Raw genomic sequence first — 22,901 nt, forward strand, 5'->3', positions numbered from 1 at the left:
TTTTCTGTAAATTGAGACCTGCATTATTTCAGTTGTCTTGTCTTTCCTAACCTAACTCATTTAATTTTAAAAAGTAAATACTTAAATTCTTCCTGACAGTGTGCTCAGCTTTTACTATCGTTTATTACTTCAATTATACTTGATATCACTTAGAACAATCTGCCATTTGGAAATCTCAGTATAGCCTGGAGCTTAGTATTAGATCTGGCTGCTATTGTAACATGTACAGCATATGACATTAATGTATCAAAATTAGATTGGATCATCCCTCCTGGTTAAATTTATTTCACATTTCTTTTGTATTCAGTTAACATAAACCTATTAGGGAAGCTGACACATGGGGATGGCTGTATAGGAAGGATATTTTTAAAGTATTTTGATTAAAAAATGAAATTACAGAGCCATAGCTTTTCTGAGTTGTGTAATCTTTTTTGGTTTTTAAAAATGTCACAAAGCCCAAGCTGTGCATTTATATCATTCAAGGTGTGTGTGTGTGTGTTTGTTGTAAATAATGATAATTAAAACTTGAACATTGTTTTGATGTTTGAGGTCTATCATCGTGTATTTAGGACAATAAGCACATTTATGTTTTCCAAAAAGAAACTTTAATCCACTTAAACCTAAAAAAAAAGTCTTTAAAAGAAAATAAAATTCTTTATATTTCTAAAATAATAGATCCTGCTCTATAGATTTAGCTAGGCACTGTCTTTAGAGTAATAGCTGGCACTATCTTATAATCCGTCAAAGAAGAGAGGACGTTTCTTACTTAGGAATATAAATTTTAAAGTTCAGGGATTTACCTTGTGTTTTCACATACTTAATTTTATTCATAGTGATTAGGATTTTCTAGATAGATTGGTGTTGGGGACTTTTAAGAACCACTATAACATTGGTTCTTGGGTTTTTTTGTGTTACCTAGTCCTGTATGATAGACTCTTTTCAGAAAAATACATAGAATTTGCAAAATACATAGATTCCCTTGAACCCAGATTAGGAACTCCAGGGTTAAAGGATGACAGAAGAGAACCTTTTATTAACTGGACTTAATTCCTTTCTTTGTTTAAATCACATGTTTGTAATCCTGCCGTGTAGTAAGCAAGCCAAAATAAATCACTATTTCAAAAACAGAAATTGCCTGTATTTTAGCTCATACTAAGAATATTGACAACACTTATCCTAATTTTCTCATGCACACATTTCTGTCTACAGTATCTCAAGTTATCTGAAGGTAATACAAAAAACCCTGAGTTAGGCACCAATAATGGACTCAAATGTTTGCAGTGGCAGAATCAATAAATTTACCAAGATAACCAAACTGTATATTAAAATACATGTTTAAACATATTTCCTTGAAGAAAACTCAGTACTGATGGATATTAAGTTAATTTTTCTAATAACTTAATAGAACTCTAACTTGTAGATACTTTTTATAATTTTAATGAACACAATGTCTGATTGCCAAGAACACCTTCATAGGCAAAATTTCATAGGCAAAGAAAACCTGGAAATAAATGTGTTAAGCCAAGTATAATCATCTTTCTCTTACTTCAAAGGTAATTTATGAATTATTTACTTCTTTTACTTCTCTTCCTGTTGCCTCCTTTAGTCCCTTTCACTTTCAGTCATAAGCACTTCCAAAGAGTGGTCAGAAAAAAAGAACAGTCTTAAATCAGTCACTCTTTAAAACACTCTTTTAAACAATTTTTGAAAAGGTTTGGTAGTGGAAAATTGGTGCAATTGCTGGTTAAGAAGAGTGGACTGTATGTGAATCTTTTTTAATCTAATTTCTCTGTTTCCCATTGACTGTAGACAGTTGAAAATTATCTGGTCTTCTGCAGCATCTCCTAACATCTTTTTGAGTGTTTGTGTTTTGCATGTTGTGAAAAATGGTCAAATGAAGTTTTAAAAATATTTTTAAAATTTCTTTCCCTTTTAATCTTTTTCTAGTATGTTGTCAGTAGCTGTATGACAATATTCACAGGGCCTTTCTCAAGCACTGTGAACTATTTTCTTGGTTTTCCAGTTGAGACATTTAGGAAATGATGAAGTGCACATTGTTTGGTCAGAGCATACTAGAGACTACAGGAGAGGAATTATTCCTACAGAATTTGGTGATGTCCTTATTGTAATATACCCGATGAAAAACCACATGTTCAGTATCCAGATAATGAAAAAACCAGAGGTAAGAATTCTTTATCTTACATTTTAATAAAATATTTTGAGTTCTATGTGGATTTATGAGTTTCTTTCTCTCAGATGAATTAGGCTATGTAAAAATTGAGAGGAGATGAGACACAGACTCAAGTAGCTATGTGAATTGTCCAAGGTTAGTTCAGAACAAGCTAAAACAGGAAAAACAGATAGAAATGTATTTGAATGGGACAAGGCTCGGTAGCGCCAGAGTGGAAGTTCCTTTACACTAACCTCACAAAAAGACTTAGCTTTATTAACAGGACAATTTAGAGTTTCCTAAAACACAAGGTAATCATTCCCTTTTAGAACAGTATGATTCCTATATTTTTAGTTAATACATTTTGTTAAGGTTACATGATTAGTTATGTCACTTAATAAATGAGAATTCTACAAAGTTTTAAAAAAGCAAGTAGTTCTAGTTGAATGTCTTATACGGCTGAAACACCTGAAGAAGTATTTTCTTTCAAAGAATAAAACTTTGGCAGTATTTTGGTGTTTGTTTTTTGGGGTTTTTTTGTTTTTTTTTGAGGACATTTTGTTATGGAAAAACTAGTTTTTGACTGTTGATCATGAATCTTCTTGAAATGAATTGTTTCCCGTGTGTGAAACGATGCTTATGGCCAAATTTTTTTAGGATTCATCTAATCAGAGGTCAGCAAATGATGGCCAGTTTCCTGTTGTTTTCATATAACCCACAAGCTATGAATGTTACATTTTTAATGGGTTTTTCTCAGTTGAAAAATTGAAGAATATACAGCAGAGACAATATGTGGCCACAAAACATACAATATTTATTGTATTATCCATAGCTCATTCTTTGCCTTTAGCTGCCATTTGTACTAGCCATATTGAAATGGAATACTTTTGAAAATATCAGTCATTTGATAATAGTGCCAGATCTTTTTCTAATAAACCATTTAATAAAAAAAAATAATGTTTTAGGTTCATTGGTAAAGCTGGCATTGCATGAAAATAATAAAGTAACTTGAAGTGTTGGATTTTTGTATACAATTGAGGCTACAAAAATTGGAAAATTGGTAGGTAGTATAAGTTGTTTAATCAGTTACATGAAGCACATAATTCTTTTGAATGGAACCCCTGTAGACCTTTGGCATTTTTTGTTTTGTTTGTTGTCCTAGTATGAATGACCCATCTTGGCAGAAAATTTGAATAGCATTTCTACTAAAGGAAGAACTAAAGAGGAAGCAGAAAGATTGTTTTATATGCAAACTGTTTTGATTGTTGTTATTTACAGCCTTTTTCCAGTTTGAATTGTTAAATTATTCTAATTTCTCAATCAGGTTCCCTTCTTTGGTCCACTCTTTGATGGTGCTATTGTGAATGGAAAGGTCCTACCTATTATGGTTCGAGCAACAGCTATAAATGCAAGCCGTGCTCTGAAATCGCTGATTCCATTGTATCAAAACTTGTATCCTTTTTAACAGTTGGTTCAACAGTTGTTTTCTACTTTCCAAGGTAACTTCTTTTAATGTGCTAAGACCTATGGAGTTCTTGTTTATTGACATATAGATGATGGAGTGTTCCTCCCCAGTGTTTAAACAGTTACGGTATTTTCTTTTATACAGTTAGTCAGTACTTGTCTTTTGGTTAATTAATTAGAGCCCCATCATATACTGCTAATGGTGGTCTGCTAATCTGGGTGTGCGGAGATAACCAAAACAGTCATTACAAAGTACTCAGTCTAGTTGAGGAAATATATTGTTTTCAGTATCTATACTGTAATAAGAGTTATGCACAGAATGTTCTGCAAGTTACTATAACAAGGGGCCTCTCAGCTGGAAGGGATGGTGGTATCAGCAAACACTTCTGAGAATATAAGGCTTGACCCAATCTTGAAGGATAAATGAGTTAATCAGGTAGATGAGATTAAGAAGAGTATTCCAGGCAGAGGGAACAACATAAACAGAAACATGGAAGTATGAGAGGACATGGAGTGTTTTAGAACATGACTTCTGGAGCCAGATTGCCTGGACTCAAATATTGGTCACCTCTTCCTTAGTTCTGCAGCTTGGGCAAGTTATTTAACTTCTCCGCCTCATTTCCTTATCCATAAAATGAAGAATGATAATAATATCTAGCCTATAGTGTATTGAGAACTGAATGAGTCAATATGTGTAAAACTCTTAGAGCACTGCCTGGGACGAAATAGGCACACAGTTTTGTTTTTGTTTTTAATTTTACTTTATTTTTAAACTTTACAATATTGTGTTAGTTTTGCTAAATACCGAAATGAATCCGCCACAGGTATACACGTGTTCCCCATCCTGAACCCTCCTCCCTTCTCCCTCCCCATACCCTCCCTCTGGGTCGTCCCAGTGCACCAGCCCCAAGCATCCAGTATCGTGCATCGAACCTGGACTGGCGACTCGTTTCATACGTGATATTATACATGCTTCAATGCCATTCTCCCAAATCTTCCAACCCTCTCCCTCTCCCACAGAGTCCAACAGACTGTTCTATACATCAGTGTCTCTTTTGCTGTCTCGTACACAGGGTTATTGTTACCATCTTTCTAAATTCCATATATATGCGTTAGTATACTGTATTGGTGTTTTTCTTTCTGGCTTACTTCACTCTGTATAATAGGCTCCAGTTTCATCCACCTCATTAGAACTGATTCAAATGTATTCTTTTTAATGGCTGAGTAATACTCCATTGTGTATATGTACCACAGCTTTCTTATCCATTCATCTGCTGATGGACATCTAGGTTGCTTCCATGTCCTGGCTATTATAAACAGTGCTGTGATGAACATTGGGGTACATGTGTCTCTTTCCCTCCTGGTTTCCTCAGTGTGTATGCCCAGCAGTGGGATTGCTGGATCATAAGGTAGTTCTATTTCCAGTTTTTTAAGGAATCTCCACACTGTTCTCCATAGTGGCTGTACTAGTTTGCATTCCCACCAACAGTGTAAGAGGGTTCCCTTTTCTCCACACCCTCTCCAGCATTTATTGCTTGTAGACTTTTGGATCGCAGCCATTCTGACTGGCGTGAAATGGTACCTCATAGTGGTTTTGATTTGCATTTCTCTGATAATGAGTGATGTTGAGCATCTTTTCATGTGTTTGTTAGCCATCTGTATGTCTTCTTTGGAGAAATGTCTATTTAGTTCTTTGGCCCATTTTTTGATTGGGTCATTTATTTTTCTGGAGTTGAGCTGTAGGAGTTGCTTGTATATTTTTGAGATTAGGTGTTTGTCAGTTGCTTCATTTGCTATTATTTTCTCCCATTCTGAAGGCTGCCTTTTCACCTTGTTAATAGTTTCCTTTGTTGTGCAGAAGCTTTTAAGTTTAATTAGGTCCCATTTGTTTATTTTTGCTTTTATTTCCAATATTCTGGGAGGTGGGTCATAGAGGATCCTGCTGTGATGTATGTCGGAGTGTTTTGCCTATGTTCTCCTCTAGGAGTTTTATAGTTTCTGGTCTTACGTTTAGATCTTTAATCCATTTTGAGTTTATTTTTGTGTATGGTGTTAGAAAGTGTTCTAGTTTCATTCTTTTGCAAGTGGTTGACCAGATTTCCCAGCACCACTTGTTAAAGAGATTGTCTTTAATCCATTGTATATTTTTGCCTCCTTTGTCAAAGATAAGGTGTCCATATGTGCGTGGATTTATCTCTGGGCTTTCTATTTTGTTCCATTGATCTATATTTCTGTCTTTGTAGGCACACAGTTTTAAAAGTTAAATTGTTTTCGTTACTCATTCGTAAAGTGGATTTGTGTCTTCATATACTTTTTCTATATGATTAAAAACATTTCACTTATTTCTCTTCTACATAATAAACTGTAGATGTTAAGCTTTACAAGGAAGGCTTTTTAAAATACCCTATTGCATGTGAAATAGATGTATCATAAGTCTGCAGCATATGTTTTCTTCTTTTAAGAAACATTGACTTAAGTAACCTGATTTCTGTGTAATTTCTCATGTATTCTGACAGTGTGGAATAGAATTATAGGTAGATTCTGATGTGTTACATTGATTAATTAAGCTTAGTGACATTTATATAGCATTTCTTATTTGTAGTGGTTACATCTTCATTTACTTCTAGTTGAAAACTCAGATTTGAAGTGGTCATTGTTATGAAATGTAAAGATTCAGTTTATTATTTCCTGAATATCTCTAGAAAGCTTATTATGCATAAACTAATTTTGTCCACATTGTCAGCTCTACTACAATTGTCGTCTTTGTGACCTTTGCCTCTTGATAGTTCCCCTGATCCTGATGTTCATCCTGAGGTTAGTGTTTTCCATCATTTGATTTAAGACACAGTAGAAAGAATGCCTTTTTTTTTTTTTAATTTTAATTGGAGGATAATTATTTTACAGTATTGTGATGGTTTTTGCCATACATTGACATGAATCAAACACAGGTATACATGCGTCCCCCCATCTTGAACCCCTCTCTCCCTTTTCTCCCCTCCCTATCCCTCTGGGTTGTCCCAGAGCACCAGCTTCGGGTACCCTTCTTCATGCTTCGAATTTGGACTGGTTGTCTCTTTTACATATGGTAATATACATGTTTCAGTGCTATTCTCTCAAATCATCCCACCCTCACCTTCTCCCACTGAGTCCCAAAGTCTGCGTGTCCTTTGCTGTGCTACATGTAGGGTCGTTGGTGCCATCTTTCTAAATTCCATATATATGCATTATATACAGTAATATACAGTATTTGGGATTGCTGGATCCTATGGCAGTTCGTTCCGTTTTTAAGGAATCTCCACACTCTTCTCCATAGTGGCTGTACCAGTTTGCGTTCCCACCAAGAGTGTAAGAGGGTTCCCTTTTCTCCATACCCTCTCTAGCATTTATTGTTTGTAGACTTTTTGATGCTGGCCATTCTGACTGGTATATGGTGATACCTCAGTGTGGTTTTGATTTGCATTTCTCTAATAATAAGCAGTGTTGAGCATCTTTTCGTGTGTTTATTGGCCATCCATATGTCTTCTTTGGAGAAATGTGTGTTGTATTTTGGAGATTAATTCTTTGTCAGTTGTTTCATTTGCTATTATTTTCTCCTATTCTGAAGGCTGGCTTTTCACCTTATAGTTTCCTTCGTTGTGCAAAAGCTTCTAAGAATGCCTTAAATCTTTTGGGAAAGTGATGAGAGTGCGATTAGAGTGTAATACAAACCTCTACTTGCTTCTAGTGTCAATAGGAACTCAATTTATTGAACTAACACAAACTGTTTCTGGCCTGAGAGACAAACAGCATGTAAGATGCACATCTTACTAAGTAGTTCAAGTATACCAATGAAAAGTGAGGATATGGCTTAATTTCCTTTACCTGCACCTCTTGAGGACTATTTCCCATTTGCATGTTACACTAGAGGTATAATAGCTGGATTTGCAGTTAGAAACATTGATTTTAACCTGAGGTCTGCCTTGTGATCATAGTCAAGTCCCAGAATCTCTAATCCTAACTTTCTTCATCTTTAATAACAAACATGCTAATAACCATCTCAGAATTGTGGCAAAGAATAAATGAGATAATGAATTTTAGATGCGCCTAGTAAATGAAATAAGGTACATTATTTTGTGCCGTGATTAATTCTGTTATGTGTAAAGATTACAGTCAATATAAAACAACTCTACCCAACAGCAAGGAATTGCCTAATTGGGTTTTTATATTTGGTTGGTTGGTCGGTTAATTGATTGAATTGGATTTTCAGGCTTGTTTCATGAAGTTCTTATAGTTAATCTTGCTGAGACATTAATAGATACTACACTGGAGAAAATTCTAAGATGAAGAGAGAGAATTTAAGATGAAAACAGTAAATATGAACACTTTACCCAGCAGATGTGAGGAACTTCTATCAGGAAAACCACTTCAGCAACAATCAGTAAAAATATTAAATCAAATCAAACAAGTTTTTCTTGACTTAGAAGCTTGAATTTAGAAGCTGTATAGAAGTTGTTTCCCCATAATATTTAAGTATATTGTAGAGATACTCTTAGCCTTTGCTGATCTGAAGAACTATATTCTCTTTTCACAAAGGTTCACAAAGGTGTATATTAATTTTAAACATTGAGGGAATTGACAATATAGATAGATTACTTGATTTTTAAGCGGAAGTTTACATAATAAATTACAACTAGATGGTTTCATTTTAAGATACTAAACTATAGATCTCCTTTCATTTTAAATAGTGAATATTTCAGAAATAATAAAATTTTAAATATGTAGTTTTGACAAATTCAGATAAGTTCACATTAAGGAAAAAAATCATGTATTCTAAAACAGATCAATAAAGCTTATGAGAAATTACAATAAAAATTGAGATCTCAATAGGCTTTGAAAACCATCAGGTTCTATTTTAATCCTCATAAGAGAAATGGAGTAAAAGAATATGTAATAAACTCAATTATATTTGGATAATTGAACTGCTGTGTCAGTTATTTTATGCCCAATAAAAGTACCCACTAAGATTCCACAGCATAAATTGTGCTATTTATGATCATTAAATACAGCTTAAATTTTATCCTAGGAACATCTTCTGTATCTATGAATCTAATGCTGTTCACTAAACGAGGACAATATTGATTGTCATATGCTGCCCAAATCGATCATGCTGGCAGCCAGAATTACAGTAATCTGTCAGTATTGATGACTGTCTTTCAAGCTTTGAAACCTCTCCTTCACTTCACTTGTCATTTCTTGCATTACTTGTACTTGAAAAGCATTTCCTTACAACTTCTGACTTTCTCAGCTAGGTTTTGTTGGTTTTTTTTTTTTGTCTCGAGCTCAATTTGTTGGTTTGATCATGCAGTTAGAATTGAAATGCATCACTGGGGAGGAAGAGTAGGCACATTCTGGGTAACCACTGGACCTGAGGACTATTTCAGGTTGATGTTTAGCCATCATTTAGTAGTTACCTGTTGAAAGAGAGTGTATGTGTGTTTTGGTGTGGGGTTTGGGGTTTTTTTTAGATGTTTTTGACTTTTTTGTAAGAATATAATTCTAAAACATCAATTTCATGATTAAAAGTCATATCATGGCTTTTTCTTAAATAAAAATTTTAAATTATTTGTTTTGATTCCAGAGACATTAAGACTGTGTATAAATGTTAAATATGTTGATATTATATACATCCTATTTTTCTTTAATGTGAGACCTATTATACATAGAAAATTTTCAGAAGTTATAGTATATAATCATATTGTATTTGGGTTCTCAGAGAAGCAATCAGTAGGATGTGTGTTCTTAAGTATATATAGAGAGAGAGGTTGATTTTAAGGAATTGACTCACATGGTTGTGGGTACTGGCAAGTCTGAAATCTGTGGGAGTTAGGGTAGAGATAGTACTCACACCTAAAAATTACCTTCAGAGCAACATCTAAGCTGGTATTTAACCAAAAACTGGGTACCGTGGCCTAGCCAAGTTGACATAAAATTAACCATCTCCCATGTCTTAGTTTTCTTAAGTTTTCTTCTTAGCCTTTCTTACTCCAAGATATAATTTGAAAAAACTTTTATCAGTCTTAAATATGATGAATAATTAGTTTAACCACCACCAGGTAAGAAGATAGAACTATACTGTTTTTCTTCTATCAAAAATATTTATTGATCACTTACATAGTAATGGTAAATATTTTGAGAGAAATGCAAAGACAAATCAGATGGTAATCTCTTATAAAGTTTATAATTTAATAAGAGAGAGAATATATATTTACACTAAAAATTACACAAGGTAAAATGTGTCACGGTCAGGTTGTAGATAAAATGCTTTGGGAGTCCTGAAGAAAAGATCATTACTTTGGAGTCAGAAAACTAGGGAAGAATGTGTAGAAAATCTGGGCCTCAAAGGTGAGATTTGAGTAGGTGGAATGGAGCATGTCTGTTATAATCCTTGCCGTTTATATTTTTAGATTTTTATGTATATATGTGTATAATACATATGTAATATTCTGAAATATACATTATAAGGGATATTATGAAACTAAATGGTTATCTTTTAAAAAAACACTTTCCTCCTAGATTTAATATTCTTCCCTACCAAACCAATATCATTTGATTTCTTCTAATCTGTTTAGATTTGACTTTTTTCGTAAATGCCAGAAATGGGTTTCTGTTTAACTTTATCAGACAAATTACCAGAAGTCAATGATCATTCTTCAATTAGTCACAGTTTGTTATCCCTGCAGTTCTGCTACTCAAATGTAAAGAACCTGTTGCAAAAGTATAAGAGCCAAAACGAAATGAAATGTAATTGATTGGCTCCGCTAATGCAGTTTGCCATTCATTACGATAGAACATTATAAAACCTCTTAGGGAGGCCCATCAATATTGCTGCCATTTCATGTTAGAAGAAAGTGAGTTTATTGAGAAACTACATAAATTTATATATCTACTGTCTTTTGTAGATCATTTCCTCCAAAGATAATATTGATAAATACAGACTATCCTAAGTCCTTAATTATAAATTAATTATTTTTTAAAGTGTGGCAGCTGACTGTTGGGAAATCAGCATGGGCTTCAGAATCCAGAACCGTTTATTAAGTGTGTCACTGTCTTTCTGTCTGATTTTTATTTAATCTGTAAAAAGAGTACCAAACTCAGGAATGTTGTAAGGATTAAATGAGATTATCCATATGAAGCACTAAGCAGCCTGTCTGCCATGTAGCAAGAGCTCAGAAAATGTGCTTTTACATATTATTATACTTTAACATGTATTGACAGATGAAGTATTTTTATCCTATTCTGATAGGAAAAGAAAGCACTACCAGCATCTTACCTGTTTTGTCACATCCAGCATGACAGTATGGTCCGCATATGGTCCAATCTAGATAGTTGGGTTATATCATAGTACACCAGAAAGAAACTAGAAAACTATCAGGTGATTGTCCAACTTTTCCGTAAAAACAAAACTTGAAGTTTCTCTACTTCTGTATCTTTACGAACTTCTGACCTGTGCTAGAAAGGAACTTTTTCTCTATTAAACCCTTATGTTGTTGATATTAGTGACAAAGATGCACTAGTGTGCCTACGTTATTATTAAGTATACCTACTACATAATATGTAAGTTTTATTCTAGTCTTCTTTTAAATATAAAAAACAGTAGTAGATTCATATGCTATTTGGGGATTTCAGAGAGCAAAGAATGAAGGATGTAAAGCTGAAATTACTCTAACCTTGTTTAATGAAGGAATTGCGGTGCTTTTAATCCATTAATTTCCTTTACTAAATATAAGGGATTTTGCTATTGAATTTTTAGTAACTCAATAATGGAATTAAAATTAAACTATGGATCACAGATCTCCGCATTTTCTTCTAACTGCTTTTCCTCTCAAACACTAGAATACAGCCTATTTAAATCTTAACTTTTGCTTGCCAAACCACTGTTACCGTCCATCTGTTCATGCCAATTGTAAAGAAGGTTCGGTTTTTAGTGAAGCTTTGCATTTCACATAAGGTATGTGAAGTGAAATTTCACAAGGGACATGATGGATCCTGATTCTTAGTGATAAACCTTTGGGGCCATCAGGGTTGGCATATGGTCCAGTATGATATGAAGGCTTGGGTTCCCTGGCTTCACTTCTTTGGCGTGAAGCTGATAAAACCTGGCTCTTGAGTATTATTTCACTGGACACCAATCATGGGCAGCAGGAACTGCCCATTTAACTCTCTGTGGGAAGGAAGCCCAGAGAGCATTCACAATGGTACCATTGTCGAGTTGCAAACTGCTCTGAACAGCTTGACGGCACTAGGGAGGAGGGGAAGGGGTTGCTTTACTAATTGCTGTTGAGAAAAAGAGAAGCAGCAAAATAGCTGTTGTAGAACTGATGTTTCTACATTTACTTATTCTCTCTTGATAAAGGTGTTGATTTTTATTTAGCACATACCTGCTATCAAAAAGAAAGCAAATAAATATATTTAAGCAACCACCTGTAGTAATTCCGTTAACAGCCCACAAAATTATAGCAGAGCAAAAATCAGTTTTCCTTTAGGATATTTTTATGTTTAAATGAAATGAAAATAATGTTTTGTAATCCTGATAGAAATTTAAAATAAAGGACAGTGGATTAAAACCACCAAAGTTTATACATCACATAAGGTTAGAGACAAATTTGACTTAATTTCCTTTACTGTGTGCTTTTAACAATTCCTGAATATCATCTGAATATATATAAGCTATACTGATACAGAAATATAAATCAATTTTATGCATAACAGTCACAAATCTTAAGGTTAAATACTAGATTTATCATTTAAATGAGGTGATGCCTGTTTCAGTCACTCATGATTATCTTTCTCTCCTTGAATTCTATTTTGGATATCTTTTTTAAAAGTGAGTCAGTGTATGCTGTAATATTTATATAAACACCACTCTAGGTCTTTACATTTTCTTCTGGTCAGTCTAATCAAGCAGTTGGAAGTTCTCATGCAAAAAAAACAATGATGTACAACTTAAAAAAATATTAAAAGCTTATTTCAGCCCCCAAGATCCTGACCCTATAATATATTTCCATAGATGATTCTTTTTTTCCAGCAGAAATTAAGTTGACTAAATTATACTGCAGTATTGTAATTTATACAACATGTCCTTTCAAAGGATCAGGGAGAGTTATTTTAAGAAAAGTTTTTCAATCTATAGATTTTTAAAATTTTGATGTCCTTGCTAAACTGAAGGAAAATCAAATGCATGTTTTATAAAATTAGTAACATTCTGTAAAATTTAACTACTATTCCATCTCTCATATCCGCTTAAATTGTTTTAGTAAATGAGCACCCAGTGCAATATTTCAAAAACAGTAATTCATTGAATACCCATTCTTCCTTTTACTACAGAATAGATTATAGTTAAGTCAAGATTAATGGGTAGATTTTAACGTTAAAGTCCTGTCTCTGAGCCTGTTATTCCCTGGGGGCATATAGTGCATTAGTTTAAGCCAATATATTGTTTATCATAGATTCTATGACACTGTCTTAAATGATGGGTTGCTGTACCCTGTAACTATTTACCATGATAATAAATCACTTTGTGTACTCCCAATAATTATAGCATTTAAACAAAATCTTAATTAAGTTAGTGCACATTTAGGTAGAGATAACACTTAAGTAATTGTACACTGTAAAATTTCACTTAGTTATTTTTTCCCTTTTTGCAGTCTTCTGACATAACCCAAGTTTAGTATTTATTCCAAACACATTGATTTCCTTAACTTAATGTATTGAAATTTTTGTTCCTAAAAGGAAAAAACACAAGTGATTGTTTCTAATTTTCCCTCAATATTTTAAAAATTCTTACTCTAATACTTAGTAGTTCTGAAGCAGTTCTCTGTTGACTGTGAAAGTCTCATTATTACTTAGTGATAATATTTTCAAGCAGATCTTACTGAGAATGAGAGTACAAAATTTTAATTGTATTAAATTTGAAATCCAAGTAACTTAGTTTTTCTTGTAGATGATTTGGTTTATACAGCTTTCATGAAAGTGAAACATATACATATTTGATAATGTTAGTGCTTTTTAGAAGCTGCCAATGATTATTGGATTATTAAATCAGGAAGGATTTTCAGAACCTTTAGGTAGGTTTAAATTTTTAATCCTATTTATTTAAGGTTAATCTTTTTAAGTGTGTTTACATAAATTTTGTTATATAGAATTGGGTTTATCAACTTTTTACTTACTGTTTTCATTTAATAATTGACTGATTTATGAGCAATTATATATGGTCCAAATTTTATACAACTCCAGCTTTCAATAATAGGACTATCCTCACAGTGCCTTAGCACCTGTTATGGATTTTGAGTCATCTGGCAGCCCATGGGACTTAGATAAAGAAGTACCAGGTGTCCTGCCTGTCTCCTAATTGAGACGCAGTGAAAACAATATAGACTTGGCAGTATGGTTAAAAGGATGGATTAAAGCCCAGCTTTGTCTACTCTGACAAATCACAGCTTTTCCTTCATGGTGTAGATAGTATCAACTACTAAAGAATTTCATTAATATTAGACATCATAAAAATCATACACAATTATTTGTCATAACCTGTTGTGGATTTTCAGAATTTCTGTTTAACAATTCTAAGATTCATGCTGTTTATGTAGGAGAATTTTATTTTTACTGCATATGAACTAGACTCCATGTTCCTTAAAGAAATTAGTTGCTGTAGGAAAGAAATGGAGTGTTAATTTACTAGATCTTTATAAAGTAAGCAATATACCTTACTTTTATCTTATAAAGGAGCGGTGCCTTTTAGTCTGTGGGATACTTCATTGCCCTGTGTATTTCAGGAAGGTATCCCACTTTACTCCTGATAATAATAGTCATGAGATCCTTGAGTTGTACTTATAAAATATATCTACCTATATACTATATCTCAATAAAATTCTAATTTTCCATTATGTTTTCAAGATCCTATAATGATACTACTTCAGAATGTTTGAAAATATTTCATGGCCTTTTAGAACTGAAAAGCCAAATGTGGTTTATTTTCTCATTTTTTAGATCATGTTATAGATTTTTACTATACTACATATGGGATTCAACTATATAAACAAACATTTTTTGAAAATTGCCAATCTTAGAAGTTAAGCTAATAGTCATTGTGTTGGCCATCCTGAGCTGACTAAAATGCCTTTTATACTTTTTTTTCCATCTAAAATTCGTATCATTGAGATAGTCTGTAGAAAAGCACTGGACTCTTAAATGACCAAGGTTCTAGTCCCAACTACCAGTCAGTCAGCAGCTTTGTTTTTCTAAGCAAATCTTTATATTCTCCTTCAAGGCAAAGCTTATTGTTGAATAAGCATTTTGCTGAGTTTCCTGAAATTAATGTTGGTAGATCTTTGTTGTATCCTTCCTCAAGTTCTGACTTGTCCTAAAATATTCTCTCTAAATGATGCCTTGGGATCAGTCCTCTCAAGATTGCCTTTTTAAAACCTTAAATATTTAAATTCCCAAGTATTTTTTTCAAGGATATTTTTACCTCTCTTCTTAGAGTGTACAGAGCAGTTTTGGATTTCTGCCTAAAATGATTTTGAAAATACCTTTCATTTTATTTTATCTACAGAGATATTCCCAGTTTCTTTCCTTTTCTCCCTTCACTGCAGATGGCCACTTGGATGATAAGTAGAATTGATGAAAAATTTTTTAATTTCTTAAAAAAAAAATTATCCCAACCAGTGGGACAAAATGTTTATTTCAGTGCTAAATTGTAATGAGTTGTGATTACGTTGAACATTATAGCATTTCTTCTGTGGGCAGTTATTTTATGTTAATATCAGCTTTCTTTTAATGTTATACCTTACATAGGTATACACAGTGCTTTACTCACTTCTTTCAAAAAAAAGTCAGCTAGATTAAGGATAGGGGTAGAACCAAACTCTTCCTCATAAGTAAGATTCAAACTCTGTCTCTAAATTCAATCTTAGGAAGGTCCCAACTATATTTGCCCCAAGGGGTTTGTCTCTGGAGAGCCTAATTGGGATTAGAGGAAGCAGGCTCTCTGCATAAGTGAAGTCGCTCAGTTGTGTCCTACTCTTCACTACCCCATGGATTGTAGCCTACCAGGCTCCTCCATCCATGGAATTTTCCAGGCAGAAATACTGGAGTGGGTTGCCATTTCCTTCTCCAGGGGATCTTCCCAACCCAGGGATTGAACCCAGGTCTCCTGCATTGTAGGCAGACACTTTACCATCTGAGCCACCAGGGAAATCAACAGGCTCCTAATCAATTATCAACCAACTTGATTCATTCCTTCTATAGTTTATAAACAGTCAAGGAGTACTACTGGGTCTTGTACTAGGTGCTGGAGATATTAAGATAGAACGGCATGGCCTCCGCCCTCAGACATTAGTCTCCCACTAGTTTATTAGAAGAACAAGCATGAGGAAAGAGGCGCACTTGGTGCTTAACAGCTGGCTCTGGAGAGCAGGAAGAGGCTCGATTGGTGGCATTTATTGAGTTCCATGATGTGAAAACTCCCACCAGAGTCAATACCAAGCTACCAACCATCTTGCAAACTTTGTAAATAAGGTAGGTAGTATTCACAAAAAAATTTAAGTCACTATGCAAAACTCTCTCTCTTCCTGCAATTACCATTCTTGGAATTTTCTATAGAGAGAAGGCAGACGAAATTCCTAACTGGTAAAACAGCAAAGAAACCACATTCCTATGAGTGTGGGCAAGTGCTTACTGCATTAGGAATTTCAGAATGGGCCTTGAATCCCTGAGGCTGTGCTGTCAAGCACAGATACAGATACTTCATACTTTGCCTTTACTCAAAAAGGAGTCAGTAGGGGTTTTGTTTGTTTTGGAAAGAAAACATTAAACTTGAATTTAAGAGGAATTAGTTAGGCAGTGATAGGCCTTTGATGTCTGCTTATAATTTTCGTAACACCTTTTTATGAAAAATTATACTTTATATTCGTTCTTACATACTACATGTGTACACACATATATACATATATAAACACACATACATACACACAAGTTTCAATTTCTTTGAAGCTAGTCACAAATTACATTGGACGTATAAATCCCCTGATTACACTGTATTGTTAAGAAAATTATTATGGAGAATGAAAAATTAAAAACCAAATCTACCTTTAAAAAAATTACCTTTTGTCTGTTTTTCCTATACATTAGTAAAGTTGAAATAAGTGGCACTAATTAACTATTTACCATCTCTTTTCTTCATATTCTCTTTTTTCTCATGAGAAATCAGTTTTCTCAGAATAACTCAGAAGTTCCTCTTGTACGTACCATAGACAAGTTTTATCAAAGCATTCTTGCAAATGAATGCATTTATATATTTCTTAAACTGGTACTGAAAAGTGTCCACATGGAGATAACACTTGCTATTTATTACGTTGGTGCAAACATAATTGTGGTTTCTGACCGTGAATTTTAAATCATAACTAGGCTCCAATGGATCTTTATTAGTCAAAATAAAAACCATTACAATCAACACATTATTTAGTAACGAGAAATAAGTTGGTTTATTCCTAAAGCATAAAAATATGTTGTTTTGGGATTCAATGAACTCTTGGAAAGAATTTTCTGCATTCTGCTGGTTGTGGAAGCATTTTCCCTGCAAGAAATTGTAGAGATTCTTGAAGAAGTGGTCGCAGGTGAGAGATCAGGTGAATATGGCGGATGAGGCAAAACTTAGTAGCCCGATTCAGTCAACTTTAGAAGTGTCGGTTGTGTGACACGCACTTGGGCGTTGTCATGGAGAATTGGGCCCTTTCTGTTGACCAGTGCTGGCTGCAGTTGTGGCAGTTTTTAGTGCATCTCATCGATTTGCTGAGCATACTTCCCAGTTATAATGGCTTCACTGAGATTCAGAAAGCTGTAGTGGATCAGATGGGCAGCAGACCACCAAACAGTGACCATGACTTTCTTTGGTGCAAGTTTTGCTTTGGGAAGTGTTTTGGAGCTGCTTCTTGGTCTCACCACACTAAGTTGGGCATTGCCAGTTGTTGTATAAAATCTACTTTTTGTTGCCTGTCACAGTCTGATCAAGAAATGCTTCATTGTTGTTGCATAGGATAAGAGAAGACAGCACTTCAAAACAATGTTTTTATTTCTGGTCAACTCATGAGCACCCACTTATCGAACTTCTTCATTTTTCCAATTTGTTTCAAATGCCGGAAGACCATAAAATGGTTGATGTTGAGTTCTTCCGCAACTTCCCATGTAGTTGTGATATGACCAGCTTCGATGGTCTCTCTCAAATGGTTGTCAACTTCAGATGGCCAGCCACTACACTCCTCATCTTCAAGCCTCGCGTCTCCTTTGCAAAACTTCTTGAACCAGCACTGCACTGTACATTCGTTAGCAGTTCCTGGGTCAAATGAGTTGTTGATGTTGTGAGTTGTCTCTGCTGCTTTACGACTGATTTTGAACTCAAATAAGAAAATTGCTCGAAATTGCTTCTTATCTAACATTATTTCCATAGTCTAAAATAAATGTAAACAGCAAGTAATAAGTCAGCAAAAAAAAAAAAAAGCAAGAGTTGCAAATAAGATGATGTATAACATAACCACATTAATTTAGAATGTGTTCCAGTATCAAACGGCAAATTTCAACAGTGCAAAAACCGCACTTTTGCACCAACCTGATAGAAGGACTTGAGTCAGAGGTCAAAATAACTGTTTTTAACATTCACATTAAGATGTGGCACAGAGAATTCATGCATCTCTTTCCAGGAGTGGGCTGAAATTGAACCCTAGTTTCATGACAGCTGATCTTGATCCAGTGACACAGGGCCATTAATTATTATTTCACATTAAAATCAAAAGTAGTTACTTAAAATGCATACTGATGTTAACATTGTGTTAATGAAGTACAGATTGGGTTTAAACTATTTATACTATAAAAAATATTTAGTTCCTTTTTCTTATTTTTAGAATGGGTAATACTCCTTCCCCCCATTTCTGCTTTTGCAGAAAGTAGAAGGAAAGGAGGATTAGTGGATAATTATATTGCTGTGATTGCAGCACCTGTGTGTTATTTCTTTTGATTGGCTAGTTCTGTATTAAAGATTCCTACCAGCCAAAAGTCTCCTTCATCAAATGGTTTTTTACTAGCTAGTTTTGGCTTGGGTTGTTTTAGATTTGCAACAAAAACTGTCTTAATTCAACTTAGACTTGTACTTTAAGTTTTACTCTGAATTTGTAAGTATGCCATCACCTTTTTAGCATCTCACCCATTTCATTTGTAATTTCAATGCCAATGGCAACATACAATTGCAGTAGGAATATAGCTTGAATTGTTATTATCCATCAGGTTTGTGTAGGCCACTCAATTTGTAGGTACTAATAACTCTTCCCTAGAGAGCTGCCTTTTAAGGAGTAAGTGGGTAACCTATTTTAAGGACATGTAGGAATTAACTGTTTGGAATTATGGTTACCATTGCAGATGCTAACATCACTGTTTGGAACTTTATAATCATCTTAGTCACAAAAGGCTCCTTGTTTGTGGACTCAGGATTATGGTTTAAGTACTTCAAGTTCAGTATATCACCTTAATATATGTTTTCCAAAGTAAAAGAAGAAAAGACGTAAGTATGTAGATTGGGTTGCTTTGATATTATTGTTTGTGCTTTATTTGACTACAGCAAACTTGGAAAATTAAAAAGAATTTAGCTTTTAGAATGTGGTTTACTGTAGTCTACTGTTACTAAGCTAACTATTTTCTGAAAATAATCCCCCAAAAGGAAACTGCAGACATCACCGTTACAGTTTTTCATTTAAATTCAACCATCAGTGATTGTTTTCCTTTACTCTGCCACCTATACTTGGACTTTAAAAATTGTTTAGTGAGCATTATTACCTCTAATGTTTTTTTGCAATTTTATTAAATACATCATGTGGTTTTTCTACAAAATGAATACATTATGTCTAGATAATTTCAGTTTGTATAGTTTTATATATTGAAGTTTCTTCAGAGTTTTATGAATCACCTTTTATATAGTAAAATAGAATTATACCCCAAAATGTATCTTTTCTAGATATTCATTTCTTGTTCTAATAAATTTTACTACTTTGGAAGTATTCTCCTTGCTTTAGAAATACTAAATTTGCTTTCTCTCTGCCTAATTTTTGTGTAAACTCTAAATATAATAAGATAAAGTAAAATATTTCATTTATAGGCCCTCTGAAAGTAGAGCATTTTAAAAGCAGGTAGGTGTCTCCACCCTACTTTTCATGAAGCATTTTACCCATTCAAGCAGACTTTTAAAAACAGCTTGTTTTGATAGCAGACTGTTCTCCTGTGGGCCTTCAGCCTTTGCTTCCTGGCAGCACCTTTGGTGCGAAAAGAGAGTGATCAATTGGGAGACTATCAGTGCCAGCATGCATAGAGTGATAAGTTAACACACCACTGGGAATTTCTAGGGCCCACCAAGATACTTCACTTCTAATGTGCTAACAAGCTCATTTTTCTACCTCTTGCCTCTTCAGTTATTTTTTTTCTCAGAAGAGCTTAGAAGTTGAGTGCATCAGGCATAATGAAAAGCTCTGTAGGAGGGAGAAGCAATAACCCCATTTTTCCCTTTTCAGCCAAATAGAAAATTAGTTTCTGGTAATACACAAAGGCCAGTATTTTTTGTACAAGGGGCACTGCTGTGAATCAAAGGACTCTATTAACTGCAGAAAATTCGGCAGCTGTGAATCTCCCCCAATGAAAAAAGTACTTTCCAACAAGTTGTGAGATATGTGGTATTATTTAGATTGAACCATCAGTTTCATCCCCTTTCATTTATAACCATATACTCTCTTTTAAAAGTGCTATATTACTTTTCTAGGTTAACACTCAAAAATGTCTGCATGATCCTTCTATAAAATCCTTACTGCTGATCATTTTAATATAGCATCTTTTCCTGTTGCTCCCCATTGCAGGAGTGAAATTATTTTGAAGTTCAGCCCCAGAAGTGAAAATAATGGATTATAAGGAATTGGAATTAAGATTATTTGAATATTTGATACATAAAATGTAGTATAAGAGATTACTCAAATCATTTAGATGGCAAAAGACATCACAGTCTTAAGTGCATAATGAATATAGACTTAACTTTGTTTCTCTCAATAATGCCTTGTAAATGCAACTTGCTATGGGATCTCCCACTGAATTAACATTTTAAATTATCTTCCTCTCAAATTTTTTTCTTGGTCTTGATTATAGACCTGGTCTACAGTTTAAAGAACTGAAGAACAACAATTGAATTGGAATTTTAAAAAGAGAGAATAATGAATTTTGAGGGTAAAATATTAAAATGGGTTTTAGCAAAAATTCAGTGAATAGAGAAGAAGCAATAGGCAAATTTTTATTATCCTTCATACTTATTTATATGTTTTATGTAAAGCCTATCAACATAGCACACTGAGTACAGCAGGAAAACTTTCAAAAGTTGTGGCAGAAAGGTTAACTGATTTCTCAGTTCAGGAACTATACGACATGAAGTCAGCATGTGAGTTTTTCCTGATAATTGTATGTTGCTGCCTGCTGCTCTACATTTTGACAGCCATTTCCATAGTTGCTTTCGTGAACAACAGAAATATTCTCTCTCTTTCTCGCCCTCTCTGTGCTAACAGCACAATCAGGCCTGCTGAAACAGGAAGCCTGGAGTGGGTTGTTCAAAAGCAACAACACTTCAAGGTACTGGTTGCTTGTCAATAATATCAGAGAAGAAAATGTGGTGAAAGGGAAGTACAGTATTTTTCTGTCAGTGTCAGTGCCCTGTAGATGCTTTTGTTAGACAGTATTTAGGAGTCCTGTGGACTCTTTGCAAATATTCCTGCCTGTTTCAGTGTTATAATTGACTAGGTATTTTTTTCTGACATACAGATTCAACTGTGTATTTATCTTAACTGCATGGAGTTATTCAAGGATTACAGCAACAGTAGTCTTCCATTCAAAATGAGAACAATTGTTGGGAAAATGCAGGGATTTAGAAAAAGAAGAAGATATGCAGGAATTTTTCACAATAAATCATTGCAAATGAAAAATAGAATTTCAGACATAGTATTTTAAGCAGCATTATAATATTTATCATGTGGCTTTTCAGAGTACATCTGCAGATCGAAGCTGATTAACCAGATAAGATGAGCCTAGGCTACCCTGGTAGCAGTTGAATCCTCTTCCAAGTAAACTGTTAACCTTTCTTTCTTCCAACAGTTTCTGTTAGTTATATTCTAATAAATGTATCCCTGTTAAGCTACCAGGTATAATGGTGTCTGGAAGAGTAAACTTACGTTAATAGCTATAATTTTTTACTCTTTACAAAGTCATACTCTTAGTGATATGCAAGGATAGTTGGCGAATATATTTATTAAGAAGTAATGGCTTAGCAGTGATAGGCCTTTTTGAGCAGATCTGTTCTTTTCCAATGTAAGCTGCATTTAAGTTCAACCTTAACTGAAGGAAATCAGCTATGAGGAGAGAGCACGGTATCTGCAAACGATTGTCCAGCACCATTTAGAACCAACGACATTTGAAGATTTTGCAGCACAGGTTTTTTCTCCAGCTCCCTACCATCATTTACCATCTGATGCCGGTAAGGTTAAAAGCAAGTATTAGTTACTGGTCATTATTCGAACTTGAAATGCAATACCCTTTTGTTCTGAGAAAAAAAACTCTTAATGAAAACTTAGTTGCATACAATTCCAGTCATTGAAGTATAGATATTTTTCATCATTATTTTCATTTTGGCCTATAAATTTGATTTATACTTTCTTTTACCTAAATACAGTTCTTTTAAACGTCAACGGTCTTCATTAAAAACACATACACTACATTTTATCTTAGTTAAAGGGCAGTAACAATTTTGTTTCACAGAATCATTGCTGAAGTATCTGCAAAAGAAACACAGTTGAGCAGGCACTCTCAAATTCGGAGGATCAAATTTTATGGCCAAGAATATTGCCTATTAGTTCTGATTTTACAAATAAAGTTAAAATAACTGGTCTAGATTTAGAAGTACTTAACAGATTAAATTATTTGTAATACTGAAGATTATAAGAGGGTACTGCATTTTTACAATTAACTAATTTTGAAGAAATCAGTAAGAAAATAAATGACTCATGGCCTTCCTATTCTGTAATACTTTGCACTCCTTATGATTGTTTCATTTATTTTATTTTCCCTCTTTAGATCATTAAATATCAGTTCTGTTTATCTGAAGGTAAGACAAAGTGTCACACAAAACACCTTTTGTTCTTCCCCCATTTCCTTTTTTAAAAAT

The 22,901-nt window shown here is 34.0% G+C and overlaps 2 protein-coding genes across 17 annotated transcripts in view; one reads left to right on the forward strand and one right to left on the reverse strand.

Moving 5' to 3' along the window:
- RALGAPA1 (Ral GTPase activating protein catalytic subunit alpha 1) overlaps positions 1–22,901 on the forward strand; it is a 214,175-nt gene that overhangs the window by 181,936 nt on the left and 9,338 nt on the right. For 10 of the 16 annotated variants that reach the window (XM_086363565.1, XM_086363574.1, XM_086363568.1 and 7 more), the window contains 3 exons: positions 2,024–2,182; positions 3,495–3,622; positions 22,090–22,214. In XM_086363565.1, the coding sequence (XP_086219691.1) occupies positions 2,024–2,182; positions 3,495–3,622; positions 22,090–22,214 (412 nt within the window). Of the gene's footprint in view, positions 1–2,023; positions 2,183–3,494; positions 3,623–22,089; positions 22,215–22,810; positions 22,842–22,901 lie in introns of all 16 variants that reach the window. The other 6 variants (XM_086363567.1, XM_086363571.1, XM_086363578.1 and 3 more) reach the window with 1 other exon arrangement.
- Positions 16,856–22,901, reverse strand: part of LOC147349248 (histone-lysine N-methyltransferase SETMAR-like) — a 152,740-nt gene continuing 146,694 nt past the window's right edge. The window contains exon 2 of the mRNA XM_086363584.1: positions 16,856–18,117. Within this exon, the coding sequence (XP_086219710.1) occupies positions 17,749–18,117 (369 nt within the window). The 3' untranslated portion in view covers positions 16,856–17,748. The remainder of the gene's footprint in view (positions 18,118–22,901) is intronic.

This window comes from Bos grunniens, chromosome 21 (genome assembly GCF_055505025.1).
Source record: "Bos grunniens cultivar Pamir isolate PY7600 chromosome 21, Bosgru_T2T1.0, whole genome shotgun sequence".
Classification (NCBI taxonomy): Eukaryota; Metazoa; Chordata; class Mammalia; order Artiodactyla; family Bovidae; genus Bos; species Bos grunniens.